This window comes from Manis pentadactyla, chromosome 14, assembly GCF_030020395.1.
Source record: "Manis pentadactyla isolate mManPen7 chromosome 14, mManPen7.hap1, whole genome shotgun sequence".
NCBI lineage: Eukaryota > Metazoa > Chordata > Mammalia > Pholidota > Manidae > Manis > Manis pentadactyla.
This window is the reverse complement of record NC_080032.1, coordinates 73,022,603-73,045,075: the sequence shown is the minus strand read 5'-3', so window position 1 is coordinate 73,045,075 and position 22,473 is coordinate 73,022,603. Positions and strand designations below refer to the sequence as shown.

The window sequence follows — 22,473 nt, the reverse complement described above, 5'->3', positions numbered from 1 at the left end:
AATTCCTTAGGAAACATAATTTCAAACAGTTAATTCTATACTCAGCAAAGCTATCAATTAAATATGACTGAAGAATAAAAGCACTTTTTAACATTCAAAACCTTTATTTTCACGAAGTCACTGACGGTTGTGCTTAACAAAAAATCAGGAAGGAAACCATGGAAGTGGAAGACACTGGAGTCTAGGAAACAAAGAATCCAAAACAGTAGAGTGAAAATAAATCCCTGGATGGAGACGGAGGGGAGCCCAGATACCAGAAGTACAGCAGGCCTAGAACAGGAGAGCTGAGGACCCTACAGGTGATGTCTCCAATAAAAATATAAAACTAATAAATTACAGTATCTGTCCAACTATAAGAACAGTTTCATCTCTGAGAGCCAATGTAGGGTTGAATGAGAAATAACTACACAGAAAACTAAGCAAATGAGACAATTCCAGAGAAAAAAAAATTTTACAAAAAACAAGATATAATCACAGTATATCATATGGTTTATAAATTAATATTTACCTAGTCACGATAGTAAAAACATTGAAAATTTATTGGTATAAAAGTTATATTGCTATAATGAAAGGAAGGAAGAGAGATTTAGGAGACAAAATAGGGAATGTGTGAGAGCTAAATCTTATCTTCCATAGCACAGTCAATAAATAACATGTAAAACTGAAAAATTATTAATAGTAGCAAAAACATGCTATTCTGAAATATGGAGTAACTACTAGATGAAAACGCTGCCTCTAGAGAGTGGAAACTGTGGATGTACAAGGGTGGACAGAGTTTGCTGTATAAAGTTTGCTGACTTAGGTGTTTTTAATAGATATTTATATAAACATATTATCAATAAAAATTAAAATAGTATCTTGAAAAATATTAGTGAGAATAAAATTAGTGAGAATGTTTTATATCTTGATCTAGACAATGGTTACATGAGTGTACACACAAGTCAAAATTCAGCAAGCTAAATATTACGTTTTGAGAGTTTCATTGTCTCTCAACACCAAAATAATAATAAATTTTAAGAACACTTTGTAAAAAAGGAGAGAATAACTAATTTTATAATTAATCAGATGAATACCACAGACCTTATGCTGTGCAATCAAGGCAGGGTGGGGAGTACAATTTACATTTCTTTGTATTCTCAAAGGGATCTTCTCAAGAGATTTGCTCACCAAAAAACTCAGGATTGAGAGTGTGAGCCCAAGATTAAAAAGAAAGGGCCAACTTCACCTCAGTGTTTTTAAACGATTTGCTATTTGTAAATTACTTTATTGCTTTAATAGTTCTCCTAAGAGTTCTCTGCCAGGCATACCTTCAACATTAAGGGTCACTGATTATCTCCCAATGATCCTCTAAGTTACATCCGCTAATTCATCTTCCCTTTATTTCACAAAGTTCCTTAGAAAGTATACCATATACTCCTAAAAGCAGCAGCTTCTCCTTTCCTATAAACCATCAGGACTTAACATCCTAGACTTAACATACGGACTTACCCTATGACTGAAATACCATATCCCACATGCTCTGCCTTGTAAGGGTAAGAGAAAATATCTCAGAGGTAAGAAGACAAAAAGTTCTTCACATTTTCTTTTACAGGTTCTATCTGGCCTACCCTTTACCTTTATAAATGGACTCACTCTACAGCCTGAAGCAAATATTGGTTCTTCAGCCTCTATCCATTCTGCTACTGCGCCAGGCAAAGCAAATGAAGGACCTACATGGGTTGATATATGCTTATCAAATTTAGACAACCCACCCACATTTACATACCAAACAGTGCTGTGAATTAATCCCTGAGCTGACAATACTCTTTGAGACATCTAAAAATGAGTTCCCTTTCATCTTTTCAATCAAATGAACATCTTAAATAAATTTGCTAATAGATAAAATTTCCCATATCACAAGACATTTCATTGCTATGATTGCAGTTTTACTACTATACACTCTCATGAAAATAAACCATAAGACTTATTAAACCACATTTGAATTTCCAAATACATAGCCTTTCAGTTTATTGGACTCTGGGAAAAATTCTAGCAAAAGTTTCTCCAAGTTCAGAAAGAATCTTTGGAGCTTAGAAAAATTCATCAAGAAGCTGGAAAACTTCGGCCCCCTGCTGGGTAAAGATCCAAGTCTCAGTCCTTTGAGATCTGATCAATGACTCTAGAAGCTAAAAGCTTCAGAAAAAACTTATTTAACTCTTTCCTCCCCATGACAGACTTTCCTAATTAAAATCTGAAAATGTCCAAAAATGCCTGTTAATGATGGAGTTCCTACTGTAAGTCAATAGAAAATATTATTCATAAGCTACCTGTGCCAGAGATCATGCTAGTCACACAGGTTAGTTTCTGCAAGGAAACTTACATGCTAAAACAGATCTGCACACAATCCTGTCAAAGTATCATAAACACAACTTAAATGCTACAGAATAGAACAAATGAAAAATAAAAACTATTTCATTGACATTTAAGTAACTACAGTAAGCTTCAGGAAAAATATAATAAAATAAATACATCCCTCCATCAATGTCCTGTTTTCACCACACACTATTCCACCTTAATCTCATTTCAAGAAAACTCTACTATCGATCATTTGTACTTTCCCTATAAATTTAAGGTAATATGACCTCTCCCAGGAACATTTACTTTTAAGTTTTACCTCTGTGGTAAGACGTAGTAAACTATAAATGACATATTTTATAATGGGTGTTAATCTATTTCCTGAAGTTTATAAATTCATTATTTCTGATACATAACGTTTTAGGCAAATACTTTTTTAAATAACATACTAAGAATCACTACAATTTTTCTTTTATAATGTGTATCTTTGAACTCTGAAACCAGAACCTACTTTTTACCAAAAAATATTGCTATTCTCAAGTAATAGTAGATAAGCAATTACCTATGATTATTCACCTAAATAGTCATAGAATGGTACCAAAAACACTTATCAAATGAACATTTACTCTATAGTCTGGGTATTGATCAACTTTCAAAGATGCTGATCACAAAGGAAAAAAAAACTTACGATAAATTCATACGAGGGTGTAACCCATTGATAACTACGTTTTATCACATTTCCATGTGAAGGAAAACAAATCACTATAAAGGCACTGAGTACGTGGCCAGCTTCAACCCCATTACAGTCCAGCATAGACTGGGGTTCCTACTACCCTAGACTCTTTGAACTTCTCCCTCACAACCTCAAGTTATATTCCAATCACCAAATACCTGTTTTCAAAATCAATTATTCTTTAGCTTTAAGGACTTTGCAACATACCCATTTTATCTTGCATAAAGAGAGGGGTAAGTAATTCTTATACAGGCACCATGCCAGTTGCCTTCTATGTAACACCTCATTTAATCTTCACAAATAGTCTGTGACCTAGCTTTAATTCACCATATTTTTTAAGTTTGAAAATTCAAAAATCATAGGTAGAAGAATCAGGATTTCAATCCCAGGAAGTCTGACTTTGAAGTCCTATTTCCTTTCAAAAAAAGAAGCCTTATTTAATTCAATGGGTAACCATCCCAACATACATATTTGCAGAAAATTTTAATCTGGGTACAAAAGGACTACATAACCAAATTCCCAAACTTAGACAATAGATAATCTTTTGAAACCAAACTGAGCTAACTTTTGAAAGAAAAAGAAAAAGAAAACAAGAAACAATTATGTAGCTACTACATGTATTATACATGCGTATATCACCATCTCCCACCCCTTTGGTTTGCAGAAAATACCAAATGCTTTCCAGATCCCTACTGACCAGTCTTGTGTTCTCCAGTAATGCCTTTATCTGTGTTTAAATATGTATTTAAACACACACAGAAGGAATTTGGAATGAAAGTGTACCCCTTAAACAGCAGGCATCTAACATGTGCTACAATACCCTGAGAGTAGGCAGACAGGGCTGGAGTTGATATTGTCTCCCCCACACAAACAAACCCCCACTACATTATGGAATACAACGATTGCCAACACTGTCTGGGAATATTTGTTCAAAACTGACTTTGTGTGGAAATCCCACCTGCTGGGTGCTGATTCAAAACACAGCTTCCCGCACCTGATCTTCTGCAATTCCTCCTCAGAAAGTTCTTTTGTGGCACAAGTTTTGACAAGGTGGCTGGTTTCCCCAGTGCTTTCAGATGGTCTGTGACAAGTCATCAAACCTTTAAAGTACTGCCATCTCTCCTTTAAAACAGTAAACATTAGGTGTGCCAACTCAGAAGTTAGTCTGAATTAGCTCTCCGGTAGCTACCACAGGGCCATGCTCATCCGGAAGCACTCCTGCACAGCCACACTCACCCAGAAGCATTTTGCCTGCATGGCTACGCTCACCCGGAAACACTCCCCCTACAGAAAACAGGCTTCCAACCCGCGGCTCCTCAGGGCCAGGTGAACCTGACGCCATGGGGGGAAGCTGTCCGTCTAAGAGCTCTCCAAGGCAGTTATGTCTCATCCGACTTTCACGGAGAAGGCTACTCCTGTCTGCCATCAGGGTTTACCAGCTGCAGATCTAGAAGGTGAGAGACTTCTTTAAGGTCAACTGTATAAAACAGAGTGGGTGGAAGTCAAAAATGTTAAAATATCAGGCACAACGAGAAGGCTCCTCACCAGCAATGTTCCCTTTGATTAAATATTTCAGATTGCACTTTAAAAGTGTCATGACTTGGTACTTCTTGAGATTATCTTTCCCAGGAAAAAGCAGCTCTTTACACCATTAATCTCTTACACATCAGCGGAAAGTGAATTTTCTGTTCTTCTCCCAGACAGCATGTAAACAAGGGGAAAGGCACCCTCAAAGTAGACACCTCAGGAGAAGGCAAAGTGTGCAGCAAGAGGCAGGTGTATCCAGGTGCAAAATTTCCCGGCCTCATAAGGAGTACCTCTCACATAACTGATTCGCAACTACTCAGGGATTAATGATGCCAACAGGTCAACCTAGGCCCCTGGCTTTTTCCTATTGTCACTGCTTGCCCATGGCATGTCCAACACACAGTCCAAAATGCAAATAGATAGAGTAGAATTGTAGACTAATCATTTTTTTAAAATCCCTATGAAAGGAACAATGAACAAGAAACTTAAAAAATCATTAATTAAAATAACACAGAGATTATCGATAGATTTCCAATCTACCTTCATTTTGTGTATCCAATTATGACAGGTCATAAGCAGTTGATCATACATGGAATATGAAGTTATAACCACAACAAAAAATATTAGTAAAAAAAATTTTTTTAGCACGTATAAAAAGAGTGTAGTTTTCAGATTAAGGGCAATATCTCAAGTCACAAAGACCAGGCTGAGTCCACAAATCACCACTCTTTTGCTAGCTGTATGACTACAGGCAGGATGCCTTATTTCTCAAAATTCAGCCTCCTATTTTGTAAAAATCAGGATAAAAGCAGTACTGTTTACATAAAATAGTTGGGAGAAGTACAGGCTAACACAGGTACTTAGCACAATGCCTTGCATACTAGAAGTATTCAAAAAATTATTTTATTGTACAAATCTGTGTTATCATCAAGAAGACAAGAGCATCCCCCTTTCAAACTCTTCGAGGTAAATAAATTTTAATTTTGTTAGAATGGTAACAATCAAGTAGCTTTATATGTTTTTCTGGAGATACAGGTAGTAGGGGGAAAATGGCATAATGTCATTTCAGATTTACTTTAAAGTACTATAGCAAAAAAGGAAGGCTAATAAAACAAGTGTGGCAAAATTGATTTTTGTTCAATCTAGGGGACAGGTATATGAGCTCATTACACTAATCTCTCACTTCTGTGAATGTTTGAAAACCTTCATAATTAAAAGGTTGAAAAGAATCAATTGGTCTGTCAATATATATTTATTAAGAACCCTCCGGGGCCCAGTACAGAACCAGGGCTGTGAAATAACTGTGAACCATTGTTGGAAAAAAAAAGTCCGGCAGACATCAACCCTACCTTTCTGGTATGTTGTCAAGAACCAAAGACTAAGTAAGGAAAAGGACTCTGACCTGCAAAGAGGAATTTCTCAGCATCCACAGGCGGTGTTGATGCACATGACTCATCACGAGAGCCCCAGCAGCCTTTCTCAAACCAGGGTTCCTCATTTGAACCAGAGAACATTAACAGAATTTTTTTGAATGATTATTTTCTCATCCCTCCCAATGAGGAGAACTAGTAAGCTTCTGAGACATCAGAGGGAAATTAATACATTATATCTACTTCATGCCTTAGGGCAAGTAAGGCTTAAAATCAACTCTCTTGCAGAACCCCAGCTGTGGAAGACGGCCAGAACCGCTCAGAACCCTCCTGCTCATACTCTACTCACAACTCTAGCAACCTGGAAGCTCTTGTTTCCAGCCTAGTACACAAGGGGAACAGCATTACCAGAGGTGGAAAATCTATAGCAGAAGAGTAACAGCCTGATCACAGGAGAGGAACCCAAAAAGTTATTATTTTAAATGCTTAGAAAAAAGTTACTAAGTTTATTAAAAAGGCAGAACAGCCTAGCTACCTGGCTGGAGGAAAGTGGCTCTAAAAGCCTCCGGACTCCATTTATACCTTTTATACTCTAAGTTAACGTTTGCTGAGTACTTATGATATTGAGCACTTGCAGGGTCTCACATGCCCATAATGACGATCCTCCAAGTCACCAAAAACAAATTGCCCCCAGTGGGCTCTGCCTCAGGCCGGAACTAAACAACTTCCCCCGGGACGATCCTGGGCACTTCTGATTGCCTTCCCTATGTTTATGAGTTGTCAAAAACTTCTATAACCAGTATGTATTACCTTTATATTTAGTCAAAAACATCTTCTAAAGATACTCCATTTTAGGAACGTGTCATCCCAGAGGACATAAGTCTGAAACTTTTTTTTCACACTTCAAGGAATTGCACCTCCACAGTGATTCATCCTCCAAGGTTGACACATGTCACTGCTATTGTCCCTGGTGTTAAGGAACATGTGATCAAATGGTGAGAAAACTTACAGAGAAGAAAATCAAAATAAGTAGGTATTAAAAGGCATCTTTTAAATAAGGATAATAAGAGAAGGTTTCTTGAAAGTGGCGGGATTCAAGTTTGACCTCCAAGGGCAGAGGCGGGGATGGAAAACAGGAATGGGCCAAATGACCCAGGATCCTAAAGAGACAGAGCTGAAGTGGCTGGGTTTAGCACACCAGGAAGGTAAGAAGCCATTGCAAGTTCCCAGAAAAGCCATGCTCTATTCATTCATTTAACAAACATGGAAAAAAACACTTACTTACATCAGGAAAAGTACTGTTCCTGAAGTAACATGAGGAGTACAGAGACCTAACAAACACAGATGCTGCCCACAGCAGCTAATTAATAAAGTATCACTACAACATACAAACACAAGACAGAAATCAGTAGGTACCAGACCTCAGAAGAGCAGTGAACAATCCACAAGAGGGGACAAAGGAAGCCTTCCCAGGGGAGGGGAAATAATGAAAAGCAGTATTTTAGGAGGATTCCTAGAATAATGGCTACCATTTATTGGTCACTCACAAGTTAAGGGTGATTTAACTGTATTTCCCATTGAATAGTCACACTAACTCTGCCACACAGACATTTTGGTCCATTTTATAGATGAGGAAACTGAAGGTCAGAGATTAAATTACTTACCAAGGTCACAAAGAACATGTCAGAGCTAAGATACAAACACAGGTCTCTATTCCAAACCCAAGTTATTTTTAGAATGCTGTATACACAATCTTTAGAGTGGAAAACATATTTACTTAATTCAACTATTTGACATACAATTTTAAAAGAATTTAACAGACATTTCTATTTCTAGTCCTGTGAGAATTCCTACCTGGCTAAACCCATTCATCACTTCCTGACAGCATTATTTGGCTGTCCCCACTAACTCAATTATTTCCTTTGACTAAAAATAGCAATCACATTAATTTGATTGAGTAAGAGTGTACACTTTTCATGAAATGGAAGTACATCTCAAAGGAAACAACCAAAATAGCAAATCTGAGAAGACAAATACAATTTGTTCTATTTGAACAAACAACAAGAACAAGTTTAAAAAGCCAAATGTAGATTTTCCTGAGGTAGACAAGAAAGACCAGAGGTGGAGAAATCAGCTATGGGACCACCATTGTGATATAGGTGTGTGATAGAACAAGCCAACTATGTGAACAGAAGAGAAAGGCGTGAAATCCGCAAGATGTAATTTGTGGAGGAAACAGTAAGACTATATATAATCAACACTTTGCCATGCAGAATACATTCAAAATAAACTATTCTGCTTACATGAAGATTTATGAAGTCAAGATATACACTCATGAAACACCTGTAGAGGAAGAAAATACATAACATACTCAATCTAGTCAATCATCAGAGAAGTGAGGGCGGGGAGGTAAACTGGTCACTGGACCTTCACTCTTGGAAGCCAGAGAGGATGGCCAGAGAAGCAAGGAGAGTATGCATGCGAAGCCCAGGGAACATCACAGGCCTACAGTGCCACAGCATGGTGATTCTCAGTAATGACCAGAAGACCCAAAGAAGTTCAGAACTAGGAGTCTCAGAGACCATGTGTCTGGTTTTTTGCTTTTTTAACTAGACTTCATGTTTTAGAGAAGTTTGAGGTTCACAAGAAAATTGAACTCTCCTGGATCTTCTAACACGCCTTCACATTCATTTTAACACACTTCTTCACTTATTTCAACCAGAAAATAAAAGGCTAATTTCTCCCCAAATTTGCTTTCAGAAACTTGGCCAACCAAATATAAAATATATATACATATATGATATTAAAGATATGTAAAGGTAAAAAGCGAGAGAGAGGATTCATCAAAAATAATATATAATAATTAAAGATTCTCCGACTCTCTAACCTGGGTCACTCTGTAGTTTACCACAGAGTCCTAAGTCTGCAGTGTTCATAAGAACCACCTGAGGACCTTGCAAAAACGCAGATTCCTGGGATCCTAGAAAATGGTTTTTGAAATATGAATTCATAAGGAATGTTTTTTCCAGGATCTCCATATCAAAGATAAGGAGTCTGTATACCTTGAGCGTGCCAAGAACCTAGTTCAAAGACAAATGTTAGACATATAAATGAAATCACATGCTTATGCACACAGACAGACTCTACTTTGTAGCCATAGGGGCAGGAGTGTGTCCACTAGGTATTCAGTTGGAAAACTTACCTGAATCTAGATTAGGAAAACAGTTAATCTGGGTATCTTTACCAGATTTTAAAGACCACAATCCTGCCATCACTAACCACAGCTCTGAAGAAGCAAAGCAACAACTTAGTGGTACTTTTTCAGAATGCAATTACCAGAGGTTACTCTTGTCCCAGACTTTGCTTTAGGGGAGGAAGGCCTGACTATAGAGAGAGTCAAAAGTTGCAGCTTGAATGTCTCAACATTTAAAAAACCTGTACAGTTTGCTGGAGCCGAGATGAAACATTCATCCTTCTGTTGCAACCACTTTGGTTTCCAGGGAACTGACTGCTGGGGCCGAGGCAGGCTAAGGAGAGGCAGATCCACAGACCCACACACAGCACACACCCAAGTGAACTGAAACACTTCAAAGGGCCTTTTTATGCCTTCAACTCAAAGATGAACACATTTCAAGGTGACCCAATCCTCAACTGACAGACGGTGTTTTAAAAGGGCCAGAGCTCTCCACTTAAACAATTTCCAGTGACATGTCTAAATCGCATCCTCAAGGGTTCTTCTGCTGTCTCATTTACGGGTCTTTCTTTCCTGGCAGAGACATTCCATTTTGAATGAGAGCTTGAAGTTTGTCTTCCTCCCTAACAATTAAATCCACAGGGTGTAGTTACTTTAAAATTTTTTTTTAACTTAGCAGACACCATGGAGGACTTTTAATTATTTAATTATACAGCAAGCCCAAATTATTACTTTGTAGTTTTTCTTCTCTTTACCAAAACAGTATCAGAATAATAAAAGACAGCCTCATCATTCACGTGTATAACAGTAAAAGACTTGTAAAATCAAAGTGTTCATAAAGGGATGCCCAATGTAAAATCCAAAATGTACATAATTATTATACTGACTCTGTTTATGTATTTCAAATGTAGAAGATGCAAGATTTTTCTTCTTTCCTCACTAAAATATTACTCTTAGCCATTATAGTAGAATGGGTTTACCCTGAAATCTGAAAACTGGGCTCCTATAGTTAATGAAACATGCTGGGCTGGTTTTGCTCAGTTCCTCTGCAGAAGCTACTCCCTGTCAAAAACATCTATCCCTAAAAAACCTCCCCTGGACTGTCAGTGAATTCTTCTGTGTCTTTCCAATCAGAGCACCCCTGTCGTCACTTTTATCTTACTGTAATGATTTCTGTGACTGGCTCCCTCAGTGACTGTGAGCTCCAGAGAGCACAGACCAAGTAATGCTCACTTTCCTATTCCAGCCAATACCACGAGCAACAACTAACAAGTGCCAGGAACAGAGGGCACTCCACCTAAGTTTGTATTCTTAAAAATTATTTTTCTTAAAAACATATATACTCATTTATAATATATAAAAGTAAAACATTTTGTATGTATTCAGGCACCCTGCCCCCTCCCTTCATGAACAGTTCTCCTATCAACATGTGCAGGGAGGCCAAGGGGCCAGAGATGAGCAGAGCAGACATTTGAGGCAGGTCAGGAGTAGGAGCCACAAGGCCCAGAGTAGGTATGGGAGCCCAAACAAGTGAGGGGGGCACTGTGCATGGGGGTAGCCCAGAGTCTAATCATAAAACAAGCAGGATAAGGAGGCCATCTACATGGAGGGCAGCCTTGCACACAGTGCTACAGACTTACCGAGGGTATCAGTGTAGGCAGCAACCTGATGCAGGGAGTTGGAGCCAAGCAGGATGAGGAAGGTGCTCAGCTCAGGGTATCAGAGCCTGAGGAAGTGGAGAAGGATGTCTACTAGGTGAGGGGTACATACAGCCCAGCATGTGGGAGTTTCAAATATGGAAAGGGAGAAAACTGGAATAAATCCTCAGTGTTGGACTGGAATTAGAAATACAATGTGAATCATGGTTTTTGCTATATAGAGATACAGATAGATGACAGGTAGATAGATATAAAAGTAAATGTGTGTGTGTGTGTGTGTGTGTGTGTGTATTTAGTACTTACATTCTTTAGCTATGCCAAGTAAAGGGCTTGGGAACAGAGTCACTCCAGTCGCCATGAGCATGCCTACTCCTCAGGTCTTGGCTTCTAAATATCATTATCCACTGAATAGAATGCACCTTGGAGAAATATCTGACTCTAGTGCTAGGGCAGGAAAAGTATAAAAAAGCCTTGTTAAGCCAGAAAATAAGGAAGTACTTAAAAAATAGTGGGGCATCAACAGGCACATGAAAAGATGCTCCACATCACTAATTATCAGGGAAATGCAAATTAAAACCAAATGAGATATCACCTCACACCAGTTAGACTGGCCAACATCAAGAAGACTAGGAACAACAAATGCTGGTGAGGATGCAGAGAACAGGGAACCCTCCTACACTGCTGGTGGGAATGTAAATTAGTTCAACCATTGTGGAAAGCAATACGGAGGTTCCTCAAAAAGTAAAATAAAAATACAATTTGATCCAGGAATTCCACTCCTAGGAATTTATCCAAAGAAGGCAGGATCTCAGATTCAAAAAGACATATGCACCCCTATATTTATTGCAGCTCTATTTACAATAGCCAAGATATGGAAGCAACGTAAATGCCCATCAATAAATGAATGGATAAAGAAGATGTGGTACATATACACAATGGAATACTATTGAGCCATAAAAAGAAAACAATTTCGACCACTTGCAACAACATGGATGGAGCTAGAGGGTATTATTATGCTCAGTGAAATAAGCCAGGCGGAGAAAGACAAGTACCAAATGATTTCCCTCATTTGTGGAGTATAACAATGAAGCAAAACTGAAGGAAGAAAACAGCAGCAGACTCACAGACTCCAAGAAGGGACTAGCAGTTACCAAAGGAGAGGGGTAAGGAAGGGTGGGTGGGAAGGGAGGTAAAAGGGGATTGAGGGATATTATGATTGGTACACATGGTGTGGGGGGGTGGTCACAGGGAAGACACTGTAGCACAGAGAAGACAAGTAGTGACTGTGGCATCTTATTACACTGATGGACAGTGACTTCAATGGGGTATGGTGGGGACTTGATAATATGGGTGAATGTAGTAACCACAATGTTTTTCACGTGAAACTTTAGTAAGAGTGTATATCAATGAAAACTTAATTTAAAAAAAATAGTGGGGCATGCCAAAAAAAAGAGAAAAGCCAGGGTGAAGGGGCTCCCATTAGCAAAATCTTAAATATGAATATTAAATAATAATAGTAACAATTATAACCCATTGAGAATATAGGAAACCTCAAATACATACAAATATAAACAAGTGTAAATAAATTTCAAGTTTTCAGAGGAACAGGGTCCTTAGTATTTTCAAAGCACCTCCACACAAAATACATATTAATTACAAAGATTAAAAAGTAACTTCACAGTGGTGAAGTCTAGCAGACACCAATTGTAACCAAGTGATCAAAAGGAACATCATCAATAATGAGACAAATTAAAACTGTATGTTCCCTAACAGGATGCAGTAAGAAGAGCACAGCATGGTTTCTGCAATATTCCTACCAAGACGTATAACCTAAATTTAACCATGAAAAAATACTGCAAACAAACTAAGAAACATTTTACACAAAAAAACTAGCCTGTAAACTGCAGAAGTGTGAAGACCCTGAAAGTCAATGAAAGACTGAGCAATTATTCCAGACTGAAGAAGACTGAAGAAGCACGATATCTAAAAGCAACATGTGATTGGGAACTGCATCTTTTTGAAACAAGGACATTATCTGGACAACTGGACTAAACTGAATGAAGCTCCCTGGACTGGACTGTAATGTATCGACATCAATGTTCTCACTTTGATGGCTACAGTATTGGTGCAGCTGTTGAGGAAAATGTCCTTAATATGTATGAAATATTACTGCACTTGCAACTTTCCTAAAAGTTTGAGGTTGTTTTAAAGTTTTAAAAGAACATATATATAGCAAAAAAAAAAAAGTTTTTTTGTTATCTGGTTTATAGTCAATAACAAATGGAGGATAATAAATTAATCATTACCAATATCTTAATTACAAAAAAATAATAATTAGTTTCATAGTTTTCTTTCCTAGTACCTAGAACATTACACACATACACACACAAACACACACCCAGGCAGCGGTGGTATAAAGCAAAGAGCAAAGAACCTGTGACTGGAATTTCTGGATTTGAATCATGATCTCAACTCTTACTAACTCTGAGATATTCAACAGGTTACTTATGCTCTCAAAGCCTTAGTTTTCTCACCTATGAAATAATAATAATAGCCTACCACGAAAGACTGCTGGAAGAATTAGGAGAGAATATTGGCAAAAGTACCCCATTAAACCTAAAGAAATATACATATCTTAAGTATTAAGGGGAAACAACACAGGATTCCGATATAAAATCCACACTAACCTAAAATACTGCACAAATCCATTTTACTGTTAAAAAAAAAATCCCAAGTAATTCCGCTTGGGAAATTCCCCAATGAAATCTAAAAATGTCTAACTTCTGTTCTTACCTAATCTGAGCAATAGTTGAAATTTCACATGCCACCTAGTAAAGAAAATGCTACTTTTTATTTTGCTTTGTTTTTAAGCAGGGATTGTTTTATAACTCAGTGGCAAACTTCACTGCCCTGCGCTCTTACTAAAAAACAAATAAATGAATAGGGGTTCTTAATAGGTGACTTAGGTCCTTTCTCAGCTGAAATCTATGGAGTCCTTAAACTGTTTTGCCTTGTTCACAACTAGAGATTCCAGTTCTCAGGAAAGTAGAGAGGCTCAAAGTTAGAAATAAAAAAATAAGAAAAAACACAGAAACGAAAAGATGGAATCATCAAAAACAACAAAATTATCAAAACTTTTTAGTTTTTTTTAAAACTAAATGTCACATCAAAAGACATTTTAGTTTTTAAACCCATGAGGCCAACATAAGCCCAAAGACCGGGGTGTGAGAGCTGGGGTTTTACAAAAATACAGAGACAAGGAAAAAGAAAACAAAACAAAAAAACCTGAAAGACACCCTATTCTGGTCACTTGGTGAGCACTCCCATGTCCCCCACCCCCTGAAGCTCTGAGGCACGTCAGTCAGCACACCTCCATAAAACAAATCCCAGAGGAAGGCTGGTTTTAATGTGCCATCCTAGAAAATGTCTTATTCAATGATATCTAATCCTACACTCATAATCTACCATATTTCCATTTTCCCTCAGGATAAACTTCATCTTCTTTGAAATAAATTACAATGGTTAAGATGCAGGTTATGGTAATAAAACAAAAACCTTTCAGGTAGACACAGGAAAACCAACTCTAAGAGAGTCACACTAAAATGATTCACCTGCTCTCGACTTGCCTTTTGTCGCATTACAGATTGAGTCCCCCCAGTTAGCGCCAATAGACAAAGTGTGGTGGCTAAGCAGGCAGTGGCAGCACCAAGCCACCTGGGTTTGAATTCTAGCTCTGCCACACTAGCTCTGCCTAAGCCATGCCTAACCAGCTTTTAGCAAGTTCCTTAGGACTCTCTGTACCTCCATTTGCACATCTGTGAAAAGGGGATCTTATATAAAACAATCTTTGTAGGGCTGTTGAGAAGACGAAATGAGATAATGTCAAAAGCATTTAGCATAGTGCCTGGCACACAGCTAGACCTCTACATTAACCACCCTCATTAAACAGGCATACCTGGGAGATACTGCAGGCTCGGTTCCAGACCACCGCAATAAACCAAGTACCACAATAAGGCAAGTCAATGAATTTTTTGGTGTCTCAGTGCATATAAAAGTTACGTTTACACTCTTCTGTAGTCTATTAAGTACATAATAGCTTTGTGTCTAAAAAAGCAATGCACATGTATTAAAAATTATTGCTAAAAAAGCAGGTCAACATTTGAACCTTCACTGAGTCATAATCACCGATCACAGACAACCATAACAAATATAATAATGAAAAAGTTTGAAACATTTCAGGAATTACCAAAATGTGACAGAGACACCAAGTGAGCAAATGCTGTTGGAAAAATGGCACCATTAGACTTTCTCAACGCAGGGTTGCCATAAACCTTCAATATGTAAAAATATATCTGCGAAGCACAAAAAGCGAAGTGCAGTAAAATGAGGTGTGCTGGTACCCAGCACCTAGAGTTTCTGGCACATAACTGGTATTAAATAAAGAATTAATGTGCAAGCATCCATGCTTTGCCTAACTTTAAGATTCCATTCCAAACAAAAAAAAGTTTACTTTTAAAGACAACTTTGCAATGAAAAACGACCATCACCGAAATGAGAAGCATTCTACACCAAAGTTATGCCTTAGCAGGTGCAGCAGCCATAAGGTCCCTATATCCCTGATTCTTACCTAAGTTCTGAAAGGGAAAATAAAAGTTGCAGTGCAAGAAGGCTAGATCACTCCATTATTACAACCCATTTAAAGGAGCAGTTTAAACACATCTAATTTCTTAAATAGACAAAAATAAAAGGAAAATAATTGCATATCACATTTGCAATTATTTTAATTGTAGCTTTGGCTTGATGCCCAGCTCCTGAGCCAGCCCCAGCTCTGTGAAAGCATCCATCCTGTATCCCCAGAGCCCAGGGTATTAGCACCCAGTACACAATCGGTACTCAGTAACTACTTTTTGATTGAATAAATGTGCTTCATAAAATACATAATCCCACCATAGTTCTTGTTCTGGTAACTAGCAGAAGAGGATCTCCTTTATCTGTGTTTTAAACAAACAAGCTGCCTTTTCTGTTTGTTCTACTGGATAACAGAAAGGGCCTCTACAGAGCAAAATGGTCTTTACATCCCTCAATTACCATGGTCCCTGATCATTCCGATACTGGAAATACACGTAAAGCAATCCCCTCTCAGTGCGATACAGAAAATCCAAAGAACTGTCCCCATTCCTTCCCAATTAAAAATCAGTTTGTAGTTACTTTTTCCGTTTGTCAGTTTATCTTTGAAATTGTCCTCTCTGTACACAGAAGCTTACAGATATACAGGCAGATACAGAGCAGGAAGACCCTTAGAAGTAACTTGATGCAATACCTCCATTTTCCAGATGCCTCCAGAGAAAAGCACAGAGAGGAAGCCACACTGTCAACATCCTTCATAAGCCTCTTGAGATGTCTTTAAAGACAGAAGCAACAAAACTGAATTGTAGTGATATTCAGGAAACAGGGAGAAGGTGCAGCACTTTGCTGCACCCGTACCCACACAGGGGCCCAGACAGATGCCCCAGTTTTCCAAAGCAAGAAGTAGTTCTAAATTCGTTCCTTCATTCAACATTTGTATTTGAAGGTCTGTGTGCTAGACACTATTCTGGGTTTCCAGGACACATCAATGAACAAAAGAAAAATTAGTGCCCATAATGCATCTACATTTTAGGCAAAACTTAAGAGGTGTCAAGGAGAATAAAGAGAAGAACATCAGTCCATCTTAATAGAATGCATAGGGCCAGACGCAGCACCAGAGGGATCGGAAGCCCAGGGGTTCTCAAACTTGGGTGTGCTTTAGAACCACCCAGGGGACTTGCTGAAACTCAGACTGCCAGGCCCCATCCCCAGAACTTCTGATTCATTAAGAGCTCAACGGGGCCTGAGAATTTGCATTTCGAATGCACTCCAGACAATGTTAATGCTGGTGGTCCAGGAACTACAGTTTCGAGAACCACAGACCCTGCTAAAACAGATCAAGTAGCTTGGCCACAGCCACAGGTTACTCAATAACAAGGCCAGATTTGGAGTTTTATTCCTTCTGACTCCAAACTGGTCAAGCTTTCTCTCTACAAGGACACAGCTCTCACCAACCAACTTACAGCAAACATCGCCCAAAGAAAAGAAGTTTTTACAAATCCTACCATTTGCAACAACATGGATGGAACTGGAGGATATGCTCAGTGAAATAAGCCAGGCGGAGAAAGACAAGTACCAAATAATTTCCCTCATTTGTGGAGTATAACAATGAAGCAAAACTGAAGGAACAAAACAGCAGCAGACACAGACTCCAAGAAGGGACTAGCAGTTACCAAAGGGGAGGGTTGGGGAGGCCGGGTGGGGAGGGAGGGAGAAGGGGATTCAGGGGTATTAATGATTGGCACACATGGTGTGCGGGGATCATGGGGAAGACAGTGTAGCACAGAGAAGGCAAGTAGGGACTCTGTGGCATCTTATTACACTGATGAGCAGTGACTGCAATGGGATCAGGGGGATATCATAATATGGGTGAATGTAGTAACTACACTGTTTTTTCATGTGAAACGTTCGTAAGAGTGTGTATCAATAATACCTTAATAAAAAAGAAAGAAAGAAAGAAAAAGAGGTTTTTAGCTTTGTGTCTTAGTTGGGGAAATAAAAAATGAACGTTTTAAGTAAAAAAAGTCTCAAGCAGATAGCACTGATCACTAAACACTAACATAAAAATTAACATTAAAGTTAGAGAGCTTGTTCTTTCACATGTCCAAATGCCAAGATGAAATAATGTTTTCCCTGAAAGGTTTTACCATGAGGCTCAGGTTTGTCTCAAATGAACATATTGTTTTTTAGTCTATTAATTAGAAGCATATATTCTAAAATATATAGTAATTGGATTCGTAATAATATTAGTTTTTTGTGCTTATTGTGATTTCTAAATTTTTATAAACAAATGTCTTGTGTAATAAGATACTGAAAGTTACAGTGCTTATATTAAAAGACTTTAAGTTAGAAAACTCTGTAAAAGTCATTAATTAATATGCTGCATAAATTAATACTGAATGATTTTTTTTTTCCTAGCACATAAATAATTCAAATATCTTATTTTAGCATTTTAGGCTAAACCTCTCTCTTGATTAATGATTAATACCAGTGAAGGAAAAACACCCTTGAAATATATCTGATTTTATTTAAACAAAGAAAATAAGACAAAACTATTATTATTTAAATATCTGCAGAAAAATCACATTTACTTTAGTCTACAAAGCAATCGTTTTTTGTCTATACTATTACTTTTCAGCAAATGAAGGGAAGTGATTTTAATTCTTGCAGATTAAGAAAGTAAAAACGTATGTCAATTACATCTCAATTTTTATTTAAAGTAAAAAATCGTTTAATTGTATTTCTTGAAAGAAAAATAAACTTGTAAGTTTTGGTAAAATGATGATAGTGCGTCTTCTCTGTGTACAAAGCCATACAGCCATATCCCTGAAAATCACATGACAAGACCGCACGCCATTCCTGGTCCCCATCTACCATCTCTCAGGATCTTCCAATCTAGGGAATACTCTCCTTTATTATTGAAGTCCACAGTCCAGCGACAGAACTAGAATTTAGACTACGAAAGAGCAGCCACTAAAGGAGAATCAATTTAGTAAAGAAATCAACTGTCTTTATAAAGACACCTCTTACTATTCAATAGAAGGTCTGGCCACCTCTTGACGTCTAGACCGTTTAATTTTAACAGTCACTATTAAAGAAAAAAATTAAGCATCTGTATGTGTCACGTATAATTTAGAGCTAATTATCTCAAAATTAGCCCCTAAAAACAGAACTCTATATAATACTACTACTGTTTCTTAACACTTACTTGGTACTCACAATGCATCAAATACTACAAATCTCTTTTAATCCCCAAACCACTTTGTGAGGTAAATACTACCATTATAACCATTGTACAGATTAAGAAATTTAAGCAGAGTGATTAAGTAATCTGCCCAAAGTCACACTGCTAAATTGCAGATTCAAGATAAAGGTATCCAGGCTACAATACTTAAACTGTGATCCTTAACCTTTGTCTCTATCTGGCTTTGCTACTTTGATTTACAAAGTTACATTTTAGAAAATCGTAATTACGGTTTCTTGCCAGTAATATCTAATATATCAATGACATGAAAAACAGTGAAATAATCCAGGCACTTTTACAAATCTTTATGCTTACAAAATCATACACAATTTAAAGTAAGTCATACAGTACAGAGACCGGAACACCTCTCCACCAGCACAGCCACTTTTAGCTGTGTTGAAACGCACAGGGATTCAATGAAGAGCGGGTAAGGTTGGTTCTAATCTGGTTTTGTTTGGGGATTTTTCGGGGGGTGGTTTTTTGCAACCAGAGAGCTGGAAGGTGAACAAAAAAGTTGGAAGATGAAAACCGAACGCTTTCCTTTTTCTTCCGCTTATGAAAATCCGGCCCGGGCGCCACGGCCGACGGGGTCACGCCCGGGTTTCTAGGTCTCCCCGGTGGCTTCTGCTGACCCGCCCGGGCGAGCGCCCCAGGGACCCGCGGCCGGGGCGGCGGGCGGGGGCGGCGGGCAGGGAGGGGCGCCGCGGGGCCTTACCCAGCTCGGTGCCCGGGTTGCGCGCAGCCATGGCGCGGCCGGCTCCTGGGTGCGCGGCTCCCGGCCCGGCCTCGCTCCTTCCTGCCCCGCCCCCGCCCCCACGGGGCGGAGCCGCAGCCCCGGCCGCGCTGCAGGACGCCTGGCCCCGCGCTCGGGAGGGAGTCCGCTGCCCTCCTTGCTCCGTCCTCCCCCAACGCTGCGTCCCGGAAATAATGCTGCCAAACCCCGTTCAAAAGTGCTTGAGTTGCCAACTGCCCTGAATAAAATCATTCGGTACTTTTAATGGTAAGATTATGTAACGAGTGGAGAAGCTCCCTCCCAGTTACCGGCCAAGGGCAGAGCTGGACAGTCAGGGCAGCGGTGACCCTGTAGCCTTGTGAGGGCCGCCACCAAGCAAGCAGGGGCCCCAGAGCTCACTGTGACTTCTGGCCTTCATCAGAGGCGCGGCTCTGCGGCCTGGTAAACAGAGGGGACCAAGAGTAAGGAGCCCCGGTTTGTCAGTAGGTGTGACGCTGGGCACATAACTGCCTCTCTGGGCTTCGTTTTCCTCATCTGTAAAAATGACCTTGGCAATTTCTTGGCGCTCCAAACTATGCATCTGTGATGCTATGATTTTTTCAGCCTGACTTTCCTGTAACCAGGAGGTTAAAATTAGAGTCACCATCACAGGCAACTGGTCAACTCCTCTGTCCTCAGGATTAGAGGTATCTCCACCCTGCTGAATGAAGGAAAACCATCATGGCTTGTCCTCCATGAGCCAGTTACTATGCCAGGGGCTTTCAGATGTATGATAGCATTTGCATCTCGAAGCCATCCTGCCAAATATGTAATATACTCCATTGCTTATAGCACCAAAGTTCTGAATAGAGGAACCCTCCTATAGTGGAGACTGAGTAGGCTCCCAGTAAGTTGAATCCCTTAATATTCCAGCCAGTTCCACTTAATCACTACCTGGTTCTAGGAATGTTACTGTCTGCTTGTCTGTACAATGCAGAGGATCCAAATATATTTGCCTTGCAAAGTTGTTTGTTGTGTGTGTGTAAAGTACCTAGGACACATCAGGCATACAGTAGGTGCTCAACAAATGGAAGCTGTTATTGTGGGGTCACAATTATGGGGCTAAATAGGAAAAGCTATCCCATTCTTGGTCTGCTACATTAGCTGCCTCTCAGCCTTGCCTACACGTAACTATTGCTGAATATTTTGCATATGTCTGGGTTCTATTCATGTATATAAAATGGTTCCTCTATTTTTATTTTAACCCGGAGAAAGAGAAAAGCAGGCCCTGAAAGTCTGGAGTTGGCCTGGCACTCACAGCTGAACCGTGGGGCTGTCTGGTTGGACATAATTTCACAGAACACCAGCACCAGTCAAGGCCGTGATAAATGATGAATGAATCAACAAAACGATTTAAGTGATTAAGTGTGACATGACGAATTAACAAAAACAAGACCACTTCTAATGATGTTTGAATACAGAAACAGCATGAACATTGTCCACACCATAAAAATGGCCAAACAGCCCTCTATCCTTGCTAATATGAGTAGCTGTCACTTCTTTACCCATCCCTTTTAGCCTCACCCCATTCTTGTGTTTGAAGTAAGAATTAAGATGCCCTGTCATAGAATTATCACAACTTCCTGCCGGCATCCAACCTAGAACAATGGCCCCACTTGCTTGAACCTTCCCCAAGTCACATAAAACAAGCCCAAATCCTATGTCATTTCTAACACCTTCTTACTGAAACACCACATAGTTCCCCATGAACACAAATATATCGAGCTACAAACTGTGCTCCTGGTGGTCTTTCGCTGGAAAGCAAAGACATCCTTAAAAAAAATGCAAAGACAATAAACAATTCTGTTTTTAGGGGTAAATACAACTCTAAGCCAGATTCTAAGCCATTTGGTATACATTCGTGTATAATGTAAATTTATTTTTCTTAAAAATCTGTGAGAGCCTTAACTTCGCTGAAAAACCATAGTAAGGGCAGTCTTCCATAGCAAGACATTTCTGAAATAAATCTGACAAGAATTTCTCAAGGACTTTTTCTAATATTGACCTGTTGCCTACTTCTAGTCCAGAATCAATCTCTGCAGTTCCAAAGTATGTTAAATTGGCAGTATTCAGAGGGTAGTAGGGATAGAACGCAAAAAATGAGTTTCTTTAATGAAGAAGTGTTGCTAAGTTTCACTTTGTGAATTTTCATTTTCAATGTATTGCCTTCTGAAATTTTTGAAGTATCTCTAAGGCAAAGGCTTCTCAAACACCTTATATAGACCACCAACTATACACTGGAATCTCCCAAGTTTTTTTTTTCTAAAGCAGATTCTAGGCTTCACCACAGCCCTAAATTAGAATCTCTAGGACCCTAGAATTTGAATTTTTAACAGATTCCCTGAAATGGTGTTTATGAAAGTTAAATGTAAAGAATCATCAACAGAGGCAGAGGAGAGGAAACTGTGCATGTCAATCTGAAGCCACAGCCCAAAGTGGCTCTTACAATAGTAAAACCATCTTCTAAGAATCATTTTTTTTTAATCCATGCAAATTTTGCCTGTCACTCATTTTTATGTATATATTAAATATAAAATTTAAATTGCCAGATAGATTACTTATCTTCCCATCCCCACTTCTCCTTCAATTAGAATTAAAGCTCTAGAAATCTTACTTATCTTGACCTACCTGGCCTGGGATAGGAGTAACCCAAACTTAACTGTCAAAGGGCATGGACAATTTGTGTTTGGTTCATCAAATATCTAGGGCCTAGAGGAGTACTTGGCATGTACTAGGCTGTGTATATTTGTTAGTTGAATGATTGTAAATTCCTGTCTGTCCCATTTTCTTTAAGTGCCCATTGTTTTATCCAGTCCAATTCCATTTGATGGTAGTATCTAATCCTACGATTTCTGAGATCATTCATAGGTTTGCTGACAAATATTGATAGACTATGGATTGTCAACCAGTTTTTCTAAGTCAAATGGGAGAGAGTGTAGAAGCAGGGAGGGTTAGACTAGAATGTGAATATTAGAGTCAAAATACTTCAGAACTGGAGGGCCACATACAGATCATC

General features: G+C 38.9%; 1 protein-coding gene across 3 annotated transcripts in view; it reads right to left on the bottom strand.

Moving 5' to 3' along the window:
* Positions 1-19,620, bottom strand: part of DERA (deoxyribose-phosphate aldolase) — a 116,522-nt gene extending 96,902 nt beyond the window's left edge. Inside the window, exon 1 of one of the 3 annotated variants that reach the window (XM_036908923.2) lies at positions 19,401-19,620. In XM_036908923.2, the coding sequence (XP_036764818.1) occupies positions 19,401-19,431 (31 nt within the window). In that variant the 5' untranslated portion in view covers positions 19,432-19,620. Of the gene's footprint in view, positions 1-4,336; positions 4,519-19,400 lie in introns of those variants that run through there. The other 2 variants (XM_036908906.2, XM_036908885.2) reach the window with 2 other exon arrangements.
* Between the last annotated feature and the right edge of the window lie 2,853 nt (positions 19,621-22,473).